At 41.8% G+C, this 14478-nt stretch overlaps 1 protein-coding gene across 1 annotated transcript; it reads left to right on the top strand.

The window, feature by feature from the left end:
• The first annotated feature begins 2117 nt into the window (after positions 1 to 2117).
• Positions 2118 to 13375, top strand: LOC117667399 (lipopolysaccharide-induced tumor necrosis factor-alpha factor homolog). Its single transcript, XM_034420717.3, has 5 exons — positions 2118 to 2298; positions 7301 to 7550; positions 7670 to 7744; positions 10076 to 10235; positions 12374 to 13375. Exons 2-5 carry the CDS (start codon positions 7301 to 7303, stop codon positions 12480 to 12482), a joined length of 594 nt encoding a protein of 197 aa, XP_034276608.1. The 5' UTR covers positions 2118 to 2298; the 3' UTR covers positions 12483 to 13375.
• Positions 13376 to 14478: the final 1103 nt, after the last annotated feature.

Genomic DNA, 14478 nt, shown 5'->3' on the forward strand with positions numbered 1-14478 from the left:
CTTCTTGTCCTGCCCCCAGGTGCCTTAGAAAATGAGCCAATCCCCTCTTCTTTATGACAGCCCCTCAAGTATCGGAAAACAGCTTTCGTGTGTCCCCCTAATACTTTTCTTCATTAGGCTAGACATACCTACTATCCTTAGCTGTTCATTCAAATAATGAAAATTATGTCGCTTGATTGTGTGATAAAGGTGTAAGCTGTTCCAAGTCATCGCAGGATGTAAGCTGTTCGCAGGATGTAAGCTGTTCCAAGTCAGGCTGCCTTTTGCAATTGACTGGTGGCGAATTTGTCAATGCCGACAGTGTTCAAGTGGTGCTCCAGATGTTTTGAGATTGCACCCAAGGTGCTATTATTTCACTATTATTTATTTATTTATTTATTTTGTCACATTTCTATGCCACCCAACTCCCAAGGGACTCTATTGGTATTACCTTTCCTTTCTTTTGCCACAGTCTTTCTATTTCAAGGTCTTTGTGTTATTGTAATCATTATTATTATCGAGATTGCTTAAATCTCATGAGACTTCAGACTAGAACATCAAATCTTTACAATATGCAACCTAGTAAGAAGACTTCGGACCATAATTTCTTCAGTCTCATCGTGGTGAAATCCAGCTTATCCAGTGTTTCCAGGAGGTCTGCAAAAAAAATCTATATAGCAATCCATTCTCTTGGGAGAGAGAATTTCAATATTTTACCAAGAGTTCCTCCCAAAGCAGTCAAGAGGCTTTGCATTCCAAGTGACCTTTAATTTGAGAGAGCCAATCAAGTGAGATTAATATTAATTTATATTTGTGACAAAGGAATTTGCCACTGTCAAAGTGATTTCTGTCTGTCTGTCTCTCTATCCTATCTATCTATCTATCTATCTATCTATCTATCTATCTATCTATCTATCTATCTAATTTATTTAAAATATTTATATAGTTGCCCATCTTCTAGCCAACAACTCTGGGCAGCCCCCAATCAACATATAAATATATCAAAATTAAAAATATAAATACATTCACCATACTTTCTTGAGAAAAGATAAAGGACAAACTGGAAAGTGGTTCATAAAGATAAATAATAATCATTGTCTATGTCGATATTTGCTTTATAAAGGAAAATTCAAGAGCAAAAAAAATACTTTACAAAAACATATAGTTTAATAAAAAATATCTAAAATCAAACGGTATATGTCAATTTATTTTGAAAAAGAATTCAATGCATTAAGTGGTACCATTTGCATGGTAAAAGTTAAATGATCAAATAGCCAAATGACCAAAATAAAGGACAAAAGTAATTTTTTGCAAAATAAATAAATCTAAAGGCAGCTTTTTGAAATCAAGGACTGTCCTTTAAATTAATGGATGTGTGATCACTGTAGATATCTAAATCAAATGAATAAATCTGATTTACTAAAAGAATGTATATGCTTATTCCACTCAGAAAGTGAGTTTCTGGCCATCATACAGTGTTTAAAAATAAACTCTGCCTGGTATCTTTTACTAAAGTTATGCTGAGAATTACTGTATATATTCACGGAGAAGCCAAGAATTTTAGGTTCCAAAATAGATCCCCAAAATTGGCTTCTGCTTATTAACTTTGCTACTGAATATAACACTCACACTCATGTACGTACACACAGATAGTATATTGCTTTGAGACTGATTTTGAAAAATCAGTCACTTCCTTCTCAAAGTCATAAAAACCAGTGAAAGTATAATGAGACATGAAGCTGGGTCTTTCAAGAACGGTTCCATCAAGCAAGATAAAAAGACTCCCAGTCATCTTTCTCACTTCAAGAACTCCAAAATGCTTTGATGTCTTCAGTTCTAAAGGAGAAACTCAGTGCTGAAACTGAATTCTTCCCAAAAGCTTGATGTTATTAAGTCTTGGACCTGTGCCCGCCCTGATTTAAGAGGGCCAAGAAAGAACCATCTTCCTTCTGAAATGGTGAGCCTTCCTCACGAAGCCTCAGGTGATGAACACGGATTATCTTCACTTGATTTCCATGTCAAAACAAAACACTCGGCTTAAAAGAAATTAGCCAAGTCCCGGCAAACACGTTGTCCCACATTCCTTCCAAGGATGTTTGCCACAAATCTTTGGAGGAGGCTGGAGCTCTTGGCGGGGTAATTAAACGTTCCTGCCACCCCAGTATTTCCTTCCTGTCACTACAACTGACACTCTTTGGTTCCATGTCGGCTGGAGGACCAGAGCATGCTCAAGTCTAGTTTAAGTATTCATCCCGGGGGTGAAGCCATCAACAAGTTGTGAGAAGAAGACAGGGATCGCCGCAATTCCCATCCACCAAGGTAAGAGATTTCTTTGACATCCTGAAATAGGAATTATGAAGGAAAACCCAAGACAACCCAAAGGTCCATCTCTCTTCTGCATCAACAGGTGATGGAATGCGTGCCAGCCAAAGTTCTTATTCAAGTTTAATTGCTCCTTGGTTTAATTGATACACTTATATTCTGTAAGCCAGGAGTTCTTGGAAAACCCCTCCAACTGCTGTTTTGAGGCTTTTGGATACCCTGGCAGTACGGACTAGCTGTGCCACCAATTAATCCCCCGCCCCACAGGTTTTAAATCATATCACAATAAGATTTTTAGCACATTCTGTTCAGAAGTAAATCCTGTACTTGCTTGGTGGGGCTTATTTTTAGCTGCTTCAGTGTAAGGTACAAGTGTTGTTTTTCTTCCTTTTTTCTTTCTTCCTTCCTTCCTTCTTTCCTTCCTTCCTTCTTTTCTTTCTTTCTTTCTTTCTTTCTTTCTTTCTTTCTTTCTTTCTCTCTCTCTCTTCCTTCCTTTTCTTTCTTTCTTTCTCTTCCTTCCTTCCTTCCTTCCCCCAGAACGTAAAAACATCCAGTTTTAAAAGTAACACTTGGAAAAAAGGTAAAAATAAGGAAAAGCAGAAATCCAACATTCAGCCAAATGTTTTGAATTTCTCAGAAAGATTCTCAGCTCTGGTTAGAAAGCTGAATAATTGACAAATGTCAGAACTTTTTAAATGCTCCTTGTGGTTCAGCGGGGAGAGGTTGCTGAATGGAGGGCTCCGTTCACTTCCTTCTTGCTGTGAATTAGGATCATGTAATTTATTCCGCCAGTTGTTTAATGCATTGAAGTCACTGGCTTAGTAACTGAGAATGTGGGAAGAAACAAAAACTGACAAATATAACAATAGGATTAAATTGGTACTTTTTCACTAGAACAGGAAAAAATAGTTCCATCTGATTGAGTCAAATTCTGCAACATCAATAGAAAAGGCTTCCCTCCAACCCCTTTTATAGATAAATCCTTATCTATAATTATGCACAAAACATCATAGGATGTTTATTATAAACACTTTTTCTAGAATTATAACTGAACAGCAAGATTGCAACATAAGACCTGTAGTTTGCGGTCTGGCTAAGAGCACATTTTTATGATGATGGGTGAACGACCTTCAAGTGGAAAAAGATGCTCAAATTAGGTACCTGAATACTTGCAAGATCTTCTGGTTCTCGTATCTCAGTTCAGAATATAAAATTAGGGCTCCTCTTCTGGTCTTTGTACTGTGTTTATCTGTCAGGCCCCCAAAACTAAGAAAGACATGTGGTGATTCTTCTGAGCAGATTTTTTAAATTGTTCCATGCCTTTGGCTAAAATCTTGCCAAACTGAAGCAAACTACTCCCTACACCAGCGGTTCCCAACCAGAGGTGCTCGCACCCCCAGGGGGTGCAAGATGATATTCCAGGGTGTGCAAAAACTTGGGTTTAGAAGTTTCAAAATTATAATGTGTATGTATCATTATATGCATAGGATTATTTATTTTTTTAAGGGGTGCGAGAATATATCAGAAGGAAAACTGTCTTCCAAAATAGACAAAGAATTCTAGGGGTGAGGGATATAGAAAAGGTTGGGAGCCCCTGTCCTACCCGAAGCATACACTCTGGGAACTGTTAGGGAGGGTCCGTTTTCACCCTCTTTCTCTCACACAAGCTATCCGAACTGAGTTGTCTTTTGTTCCTCTGGAAGGCTCCCTTCCCTCCTGGGGATCCAGGCCAGTTACTGTCTGTATGTTGAGCACTTCAGAAGATGACCTCAAGGACACTCAAGGAGGGCAACCAAGGAGCTTAAAATCACAAAGGTGTAAAATAGGTGAATAGATGGGGAAGAGAGTGAGACAGAGAACTCAAAGGGAAACTGTCAGGCTGGCTACAAATGAGAATCCACATTAAAAGGTGAAATTAAAAAAGAAAGAAAGAAACAGAGTAGCTGAGTTTAAAAGAGGAATTTCAGAAAAAGGGTGATGCCAAGTTATGTTTTGATTTAAAGAAAAACCTTACCTCTCCTTTAATCACAATATTCATTAGGAAGGACAGGAACAGGGACATTTGGAATTGAAATTTGAATGATAAGATTCCATCGACAATGAGAAAAAGCATCAATGTAAAAGAGCAAACAAATGATTATCACATAAATTAAATAAGATTGCTCTATTTTAATGCAGTATCTAGAGACGTTACTAAAACATTTGTAAATAAGCCAGAGAAACAAAGCTCCAGATTTACATATTATGGGCGTCATTATATTTAAATATGACTCTGCACTTATGTTATTATTCAGAAGTTTACGTGGCGCAGAATACAAAGGACTTCGTTTTATAATCTAATTACCAGAGCTGTGCAAGTCTTTAAAAATCCATTTCTGACAAAGGGAAATAGTAGCAAATGCGTTTTGGTCACTGACGTGAAGATGTGTGTGGCCTGAAGGTGATTTGATTATGTGCAATCAAGTCATTTTTGACTCCTAGAGAGACATAAATAGATTTTCTCCAAGACAATCTATCCCCAACCTTTTCTTTCAGGTTTTTTCATGGTGTATTCATTGCCATTGTTAACTGAGTCCATCCACCTTGCTGCTGATTATCCTGTTCTCTTTCCTTTCACCTTTCCCCATGGGTTTTTTTCCCGTACTTCTGTGATGAAAGGATTTATCGGTGAAATCACCGTTGCCCAGGGGATGCCCAGTTGGGGGCTCCATTACTGTCCCTGCAAAGATTATTCATATCCATTAATCTGCTCAGAGTTGCTCATTTTCGAACTCCTGGGTTAGTTGGAGCTGGAGCATGTGATGGGAACTCATCCCTGTGGCAACAGGTCTCAAACGCAAGCCTGCCTATCTCAGCCCAGCATTCTAACCTCATGAGCCACCACATTCCAGCTACCTTTCCAGAGAGTTGCATCTTTGCATGACATAAAAGTAGAATAATTTGTGCCTTGGGTAAGAACTCTTAAGTTGATTTGCCTAATGCTTCACTTCTATGTTTTCTTTCATGGTGGTTTCAGGAGTCTTCTCCAACACCAAAAGGGTCAATATTCTTTTTATCCTAAAAGTCTGTAGAGATTCTCTGTCACCCAGGTCATGGTTGCCCCAAAGGTGCTTTTTCAGGAGACAACTGGACTTCCTTGTTTTTTCTTTGAACACGTTTCGCTTCTCATCCAAGAAGCTCCTTCAAGTGCTTCCAAGAGTTTCAACCACCCTCTAAAAGGACGCAAATGACCAGCTGTCTGCAAGGAATATAAATCCTTCCATTCCCCACCATCCTGTCAGAGCTGAAGACGCTTCTTGGATGAGAAGCGAAACGTCCTCAAAAGAAAAAACCAGAAAGTCCAGTTGCTTCCTGAAAAAGCACCTTTCCTACATCTTCAAGGTCCAACTTTCTCTTCCATAGAGTGTCACCGGAAAAAACAACAACCATGGCTTGCACTGTGGAATTCTGGCCCTTGTACACCACCACACCTCAATATCTGTCTAGGCCTCCATGGCTGCTGGACCAGGTGCTAGTCTGCAGCTTGATCTAACACTGAAGCAAAATTTCCTCCCTTCACTCAAGTCTACCAATGTTTTGGGGCTTTTAAAGTGCTAGTAGTGAAAATGAAAATATATTGCTCGTTTTATTTGAGATAGATTTTGACAAATGTAGGGTGCAAAGAAGCTTGGGGTCTCTATTTAGGGAAAACATAGCTGATCATATTTGGCAGAGTCTGTGGCAGCATCAGGGAAGAGTTGGGTCTCAATCAATCACAATAGAGCTGGAAGGGACTTTGGAAGTCTTCTAGTCCAGCCCCCTGCTCAAGAAGGAGACCCTATACAATTTGAGACAATTGGTTGTCCAATCTCTTCTTAAAAGCCTCCAGTGATGGAGCACCCACAACATCTGAAGGCAAGCACTTCCACTGGTTAATTGTTCTCCCTGTTAGGAAGTTTCTCCTTAGTTCTAGGTTGCTTCTCTCCTTAGTGAGTTTCCATCCATTGTTTCTTGTCTTATCTTCTGATGCTTTGGAAAATAAGTTGACCCCGTCTTCTTTGTGGCAGCCCCTCAAATATTGGAATACTGCTATCACGTCAACCCTAGTCCTTCTTTTCATTAAACTAGACCAGGGGTCAGCAACCTGCAGCTCTGGAGCCGCATGTGGCTCTTTCACCCCTCCTCTGCGGCTCCCAGTCACTCAAAATATGTGTCACAACTGCCAATGTGCGACACTCTCTGGCACGCGATTTATTGAGCTTTTCAACCCCCGGTAGGCCAATCAAGGATAAATCCAAAAAAGAGAGAAAAGTTTCAGAAGAAAACAGAAGGTTTAATTCAACTATATATGCTAGTTTTGTAGCTGCTCAAGAAATAGTCAGGCAAAATCATTCGATTTTGTGGCTCCCTGTGTTTTCTTTTCTGTGGGAAACGGGTCCAAATGGCTCTTTGAGTGTTTAAGGTTGCAGACCCCTGAACTAGACATATCCAATTCCTGAAACCAACCTTCATATGTTTTAGCCTCCAGCCCTCTAATCATCTTTGTTCCTCTTCTCTGAACTTTTCCCAAAGTCTCAGCATCTGTTTGTAATGTGGTGACCAAAACTGGATACAGTAGTCCAGGTGTGGCCTTACCAAGGATTTATAAAGTGATATGAACTCTGTTTAACAAGGCAAAAGACTTTATGAGGCCTGGCCTGGCAAACAAAGATCTTACAACATCCAGTTGGATTGATCTTTGTAGCTTGGTGTGGAGTAAGCTATATTCAGGCCAAAATTTAAGTGTGTTAGCTTCTTTAGTAATTTGCTAGAGATACCTCCAATGAAACTGTGTGAGAACAGGAGAGTTAAAATGCAAACTTAACCCTGTTGTTCATATTGCTTCCAACACCAGAAATGGCTAACCGATGGAAAATGAGACATTTGCCCTCTGAGTTGCTTATTTTCCTTTGTAGGAAGAGATTTATTTGTTTATCTGTCCCACTGCCTATCATATTTTTGAACTGCCCGTCTCTCTCAGATGTCTGGAATAAAGATGTCCCAGGAGAAGGAGAAAATCTCCGTTCCCATGGTGACGTTGTCCGTGCCCCAGGAACCTTACGCTCCGGGATACTCTGCTTCCTACACCCCAGAGGCCTACACATCACAGTCCTACAATCCACAGATGTATGCCCCACAAGCCTACAGCTCAGAATCACAAAGCTATAAACAATACACATCAGATCCATACGCCCCTAATGTTTCGGAGACTGAGCATTATCGCGTCACAGGTATGTGCCAAGTGCATTTCCAAAGGTGAGGTTTGGATCAAAGGAGAAAGAGAGTTCGGTTTGGGGCTTGATTCAAACCCTCTGCAATGCTTCTCTTCCTTCCTTCCTCCTCAATGCAGATGCTTGCTGCTATGATGTTTCAACTCCACCTCCGTATAGCTGTGAAGAGGTGCCTTGCGACACATTAGGACCAGGTACGCACCAGAAACTTATATACTGAAGACTGAATCATATACAGGCAGTCCTCCACCTACAACCATTCATTCAATGACCATTCAAACTTACAATGGCACTAAAGAAAGTGACTTATGACCAATCCTCATACTTATGACCGCCGCAGCATTCCCATGTTCCTGTGATCCAAATTTGGGCGCTTGGCAACTGGCATGTAATTACAGAGGTTGCAGCATCTTCTCAACCTCACGAAAAGTCATGATTTGCGACTTTTCCAGTAGACTTCAATAAGTGAAGTCAATGGGGAGAGCTGGACTCACTTAGCAATCACATGATTCGCTTAAGGACTGCAGTTATTTGCTTAACAACCATGGTGACAAAGGTTGCAAAATCAGGTCCGACACACTTAACAATGTCCTTGCTTAGCAATGGAACTTCTTGTCAGTGGTAGTCATAAATTGAGGACTACCTGTAATCTTGGGGAGGAATAAGATGCCTTAGATGTCCAAGTAGCATTCTTTGATATCTCTGTTCCCAAACACCAAGAGTTAAGGTTTCTGCTAGGTTTTGCACAAAATAGCTAACAGAATGCTGATGACACCTAGTTGTAGATCTCAACTCTTGGTGAGTTAAGTGATGCTGTTTATGTGGGGGTCTGATAAGGAACAACAGGTTTGAACTGAACTGTGATAACACTGAGTGGCTTTGGGATAGATAGATAGATAGATAAATAGATAGATAGATAGATAGATAGATGGATAATAGATATAGAGAGAGACAGGTAGGCGAGAGAGAGAGAGAGCAGATGGATAGATAGATAGATAGATAGATAGATAGATAGATAGATAGATAGATAATAGATATATAGAGAGACAGGTAGGCGAGAGAGAGAGAAGATGAATAAATGAATGGATGGATAATAGATATAGAGAGAGGCAGTTAGGTGAGAGAGAGAGAGAGAAGATGGATAGATAGATGGATGGGTGGATGGATGGATGGATGGATGGATGGATAGGTAAGAGAGAGAGAGAAGATGGATGGATAGTGAGATAGATAGATAGATAGATAGATAGATAGATAGATAGATAGATAGATAGATATGGATGGATGGATGAATGGATGGATGGACAGAGATAGAGATACAGATTGGCAGAGGGATAGTCCAGAATGCTGGAAATACAAGAGGCCTCATTTATGGCCATTTGTAGATAGACAAAATGGGTTGCCAGTATTCACATCTATGTTTATGATGCAATTATGGCTTATTCTGGACACCTAAGCTCTCACACTAGACTGATGCCTGGGGAGAAAAAAAATATCCATGTTTCCCTGAATTTCCTGCTTAAGGTTCTTAAGAAGATTCTTCTCAAGGATCTAAAGCTGGAAGGCAGAGGACCCAAGGGGGAGGATTGGAATCCTGACCATGGACCAGGAAGAGTCTCATGCAATTATTAGCGATAGGAGTGTAGCAAATGACTGGGCACCCATTTAATTACAAGGACACGTATGAGACAAAGTTGAGCCTTTTATTGGTGTTCCAAGAAACTCCTAGACTGAACTCCTTCAAGGTGTTTCTATTTTAAGAGTGCTGGCAGAGTCTCTGGGAGGCCCAGAAGCATTTGCGTAAATAGAAGTGATGCATCACACTTGCTCTTTTTAATCAAAAGCCTTTTATGAAAGTATTTAAGGGCAGATATAGATGTGCTGGCTGAGGAATTCTGGGAGTTGAAGTCCACAAGTCGTAAAGTTGCTGAGGTTGGAGACCCCTGGTTTAAATTGGCCGACTAAGATAAAAGTTGGGGAAAGGGATGGAGAAAAAGCTTCTTCCCAGATCTTTTCACAAAGACATCTTTCCCAGGAAAAAAAAGAAGCTTTCAACCTCATTCCCGGGAGAATCTTTCAAAGCTTTTTGCTTGTTTTTGATTCCTCCTGGAGTTTGCTGAGCTGTCTCGATTTATGGGCTGGTCGCAGTGGTGTTATTCAACCAGTTTGCATCGGTTCAGAAGAACTGTTTGTTAACTTTGTGGAGTTCTGCAAACCGGCTGAATAGTCAAGGCTGCCTGCTCACCTGCCTAACGATTCCAGTAGCTTAGACTTATGTACCGCTTCACAGGGCTTCACAGCCCTCTCTAAGCAGTTTACAGAGTCAGCCTCTTGCCCCCAACAATCTGGCTCCTCATTTTACCCACCTCGGAAGGATGGAAGGCTGAGTCAACTTTGAGCCTGGTGAGATTCGATCTGCCAAACTGCAGGGAAATGGCTATCAAGAAGAGATTTCTGCCCACACTTAAAAGCTCTGGATGTAAGAAATGAAATGCATATTGATGACTCTCCCACTCTCTGCCCCATAGTCTGCATGGACTCATCCCCACCTGTTGTGGTGGCCGGGATCTTCTCCAGTAAACCTGCGTCCACCATCTGCCCCTGTTGCCGACAGATCATCACCACCGAGGTGGTCTTCCGTGTGGGGTGCCTAACCTATGCCGTCTCGACCTGCCTGTGTTTGGTGGGGTGAGTGTCCATGCTTTGTGACTTTATATTTTTAATAGATTAACAGAGTTGGAAGGGATCTTGTAAGTCATCTAGTCCAGCCCCACCGCCCAATTTGTCCTCCTACACATTCATGGAGTTCATTAGTAGGTCAGAGTAGACAAACTCAGACCCAACATTTTCTCCCCCATTGAGTTGGAGGGCTGGAGGGCCAAAAAACTCAAAATGACATCCACACCCATGCACCCTCAGTCCCACTCTTTTTCACATCTATCATGCTGGCTGCCCCCTTGATTTTTTTTTAAATCCCCTCCAGCCTTGAGAAACGACTTCAGGGATAAAATGGAGGCCTCAGGCCAGAGACGGGAACATTATGGGAGCTGAGTGTTATCCTGAAGTTCCTTTGGGAGGAGCCAAGGGATGCCACAGGTGGGGGCTGGTGCAGTGGGATAGACTTGGGGCTTTCTTTTGGCTTTTGGGGGGTTTGTGGGGCCTCATTGCAGGTAATGAGGCCCCACAAGGAGTGCAAATAGAAAAACAACAGTGCGCCATTTTGAGGCAAGCTCCACCCCTTTGGAACCTGCACTGTGATATTTGCATGCAGGTACTTAAGGGGGCGGAGCTGTTTTGGTCCTATTATAGACACTACTATTACAGACACTGGAGATGTCTTTGGCCCCACTTTAGTCCTCCTGGCTCAGTGTTTCTCCGCCTCAGCCACTCAGTTCACATGTCTTAAAGTTGACTGGGGAATTCTGGGAGGTTGAGAAACACTTTTTGCTTTTGTGTAACCTTACGAAGACTCCTGCTGTAAGAAGCTTACTATCTATAGCAGTGTTCCTCAACCTTGGCAACATTAAGATAGGGGGACTCCAACACCCAGAATTCTGGGAGTAGACGTCCACCTGTCTTAACATTTTCATTTCAAATGTTCCTATCTTAACCTTTACTGGCCTATAAGAGATAAAGCTGACAAAACGGGTAGTTCTTCAAGAGGACATATTTTGACATATTTTTACAATAAAATCTCAGACTGCCTTCTCCAACTAGGACTGGGACTGCAGTCAAAGACTGGAAACTTGGAATCCGAGGATCCATTGAGCTGCAGTAGGCTGTCTAAGGTCTAGAGCAAGGCCTTCCAAACTTGGCTACTTTAAGACTTATGGACTTCAACTCCCAAAATTCCATAGTCAACATGGCCGGCTGAGGAATTCTGGGAGTTGAAGTTCACAAGAAAGTTGCCAAGTTTGGAGACCCCTGGTCTAGAGTTGCTGGGGTTGGTTGATGGCCAATAATTCTGTATTATTAGTTTGACATTTTTTGGGGTATTTTCCAACTCTCATATTGCTGGATCATTAGGAATTGCCTGAGCCAGAATGGATAATTTATTTATTTATTTATTTATTTATTAGATTTTTATACCGCCCCCTCTCCCGAAGGACTCGGGGCGGTGAACAGCCAAAGTTAAAAACATACAATACAAACAATTAAAAATACGTTTAAAACAGAATTAAATCTAAAATGGCTCCCCAATTTAAAATGCCTTACCCATACCCCTATAAAAAGACGAATTTAAAATTTAAAAATTTAAAATTTCCACATTTAAAAAGGGGGAAGATTTAGGCCAGGCCAGCTTGATAAAATAGAAAGGTCTTAAGCGCGCGGCGGAAGGTGCGCAGATCCGGGATCCTACGTATCTCTGGGGGGAGCTCGTTCCAAATCGTAGGTGCCCCCACAGAGAAGGCTCTCCCCCTAGGGGCCGACAGCCGACATTGTTTGGCCGACGGCACCCGGAGGAGCCCCTCTCTATGGGAGCGTACTGGCCGGTGGGAGGCTATTGGTGGTAGCAGGCGGTCCCGTAAATAACCAGGTCCTAAGCCATGGAGCGCTTTGAAGGTGATAACCAGAACCTTGAAGCGCACTCGGAAGACCACCGGGAGCCAGTGCAGCTCGCGCAGGAGAAGTGTCACATGGGAACTCCATGTCGCTCCCATCACTACCCGCGCGGCCGCACTCTGCGCCAGTTGGAGCCTCCGAGTGGTTGGTCTATGCAGTTTTGAAATGGATTTCTTGATGTAATTTCTTGGCATAACATCAAGCCATAAGAAAACCCTTTTCAAGTCATGGTCTGTCTTTTTATTTTCTTATGTGGCTCTCAGGTGCTGCTTGGGCTGCTGTCTCATCCCCTTCATGTCCAAATGCTGTAAGGACGTCGATCATTATTGTCCCTGTTGCCGATATCACATCTACCGGTATAAAAGGATCTAGCTGCTTAGAAGAACAGCCCACCCAGCTGTCTTCTTGGAAATCAAAGGGGAGCAAAGGTGTTTCCAACTTGGATGGATTCACACATTTGGAACTGGATTGCACTATGCAGGATGGGCTCCCTAGTCTGTGGTGAAACCGGCTGGGCTCCGGTCAATATTGGCCTCCTTCAGCCTCCTAAGCAGGGAAGCGGCTTGCAGCCGGTCAAGGATCTGCTCTAGGATTTTCTGTATTACTTTCCTGGTATTTTGAGGTTTGTGAATTAACTCTTGTTTTGGTTTTTCTTTTGTGAATCTTTTGGTACGTTTCCTTCTCAAGGCTGCTCAAATCCATCTGTGCTTCAGTCACCACATATCTCCTCTGAGGACCATGTCAACAATGCACCATTTTATGTCCTACCAAGCATCAATGCACCATTTTTCTCCTACCACACTTTTACATGCTTTTTACTTCATGCTGGACTGAGAAATTCTTTGTTTTCCTCCTAACCCAACTTTCACTTGGTTGGATAAAAGGAAACTTCTAAGAAATCTCTCCATTCCTTGGCCTGAAGGAGTCCCCAAACAGTGAAGATGGAGTCCAAGGCCAGGATATCAGAGCCCCGCCCATTTTAATATGCATTTAAAAAGAGGGCGGGGCTTTGGTTGCATGGTGATGGTTGCCATCTTGACTTTTTGGGACTGTCTCCATGTAGACTATCCTGCCTGCCCCTATATTTGATAAGAATTTGGAAAAACTGTTTGTTCCAGCTCGTTTGGGGGGATTAAGTGTTAAGATTTTGATTCTTTATGTGGACAGGGTAATGACAAAGCTTTCTCATTAGATGGGAGAGCAGGACTTGTTCCTTGGATGATGCTCTATTCTGTTGCACTGGTTAAAGAAATGGTTCCTGTGTTGTTCCTGTTGTATTTTCTTTGGTAAGGAAGATGGCGAACACTGGCAGCTGAAGATGGGAGGGAGAAAAAGAGCAAAGGAGGAGAGAGAATACTATCAGCAGCTGGTGGTCCTTGGTCCCTATTTCTCAACTTCATCATCTTAAGACGTATGGACTTCAGAATTCAATATGCTGGCTGGGGAATTCTGGAAGTCGAAATCAACACTACTTAAAGTTGGTTGGGGAATTCTGGGACTTGAAGTCCATATATCTTAAAATTGGCTAGGGAATTCTGGAAGCTGAAGTCCGCACAACTTAAAACTTGGTTGGGGAATTCTGGGGGTCTAAGTCCACACATCCTAAAATTGGCCAGGAAATTCTGGAAGTCAAAATTGACAGAACTCAAAAGTTGGCTGTGGAATTCTGGAAGTTGAAGTTCATACATCTTAAAGTTGCCAAGACTAGGAAACACTACTCTAGTGACAAAATAATTAAAGAAACAGTCCTCTGAACCAGATTTTGAAGAAGACGTGACCATGCCCGACTTGTTTCTCAACTCAGGTGAGATCTCATATGTATTTAAGGATCTCCGTTTTCAAACGCACCATAGAATTTGAAATCATTACATGTAGAAGGATAGCAACCCAGAGTCTCTGCCATCACCCTCATTGGTTGAATGGCCCATCATGCTCTCATGGCCTCCAAGAGAGTCCTGGCCTGGACCTTTTCTCCACCTAAGTAAAATCAGGGACTTAAACACATCACCACTTGAACTGGTATATGTGGAGTAACCATTTGTTGTTTTGATTTCCCCCAAAATTGTTTTTAAATATTGCACGAAGGATATTTTTAATGATTTTCATTTGGTTAATTTTGTTTAGTTGAGTTGAACCACAATTTACTGATTACATCGCAAAGGATTGGCTGTGCAGTACACAGTGAGCCATCAGCCACTTACAAGCCACTCTGGTTTGACGTATCTTTTTCAGAGCTAAACTTGAAAGGCCGTGCAATCCCATGAATCAAAACAAGTGAGTCAAAGCTCGAAGTCCAGATTGAAAGAACGATTACAAATGTTATTGTACAGGAAGGTTAGGCAAGAGAGATGGAAATGCTGAGTCAACG

The sequence above is a fragment of the Pantherophis guttatus genome, chromosome 14, assembly GCF_059756535.1.
Source record: "Pantherophis guttatus breed Tessera chromosome 14, ASM5975653v1, whole genome shotgun sequence".
Classification (NCBI taxonomy): Eukaryota; Metazoa; Chordata; class Lepidosauria; order Squamata; family Colubridae; genus Pantherophis; species Pantherophis guttatus.

Excerpts from the sequence above, each read along its gene's own strand:
- LOC117667399 (XM_034420717.3), top strand. The coding sequence starts at position 7,301 with ATGTCTGGAATAAAGATGTCCCAGGAGAAGGAGAAAATCTCCGTTCCC. Across the intron at positions 7,551-7,669 it reads TGAGCATTATCGCGTCACAG|ATGCTTGCTGCTATGATGTT; the intron begins GTATGTGCCAAG and ends TCCTCAATGCAG. Across the intron at positions 10,236-12,373 it reads ACCTGCCTGTGTTTGGTGGG|GTGCTGCTTGGGCTGCTGTC; the intron begins GTGAGTGTCCAT and ends TGTGGCTCTCAG.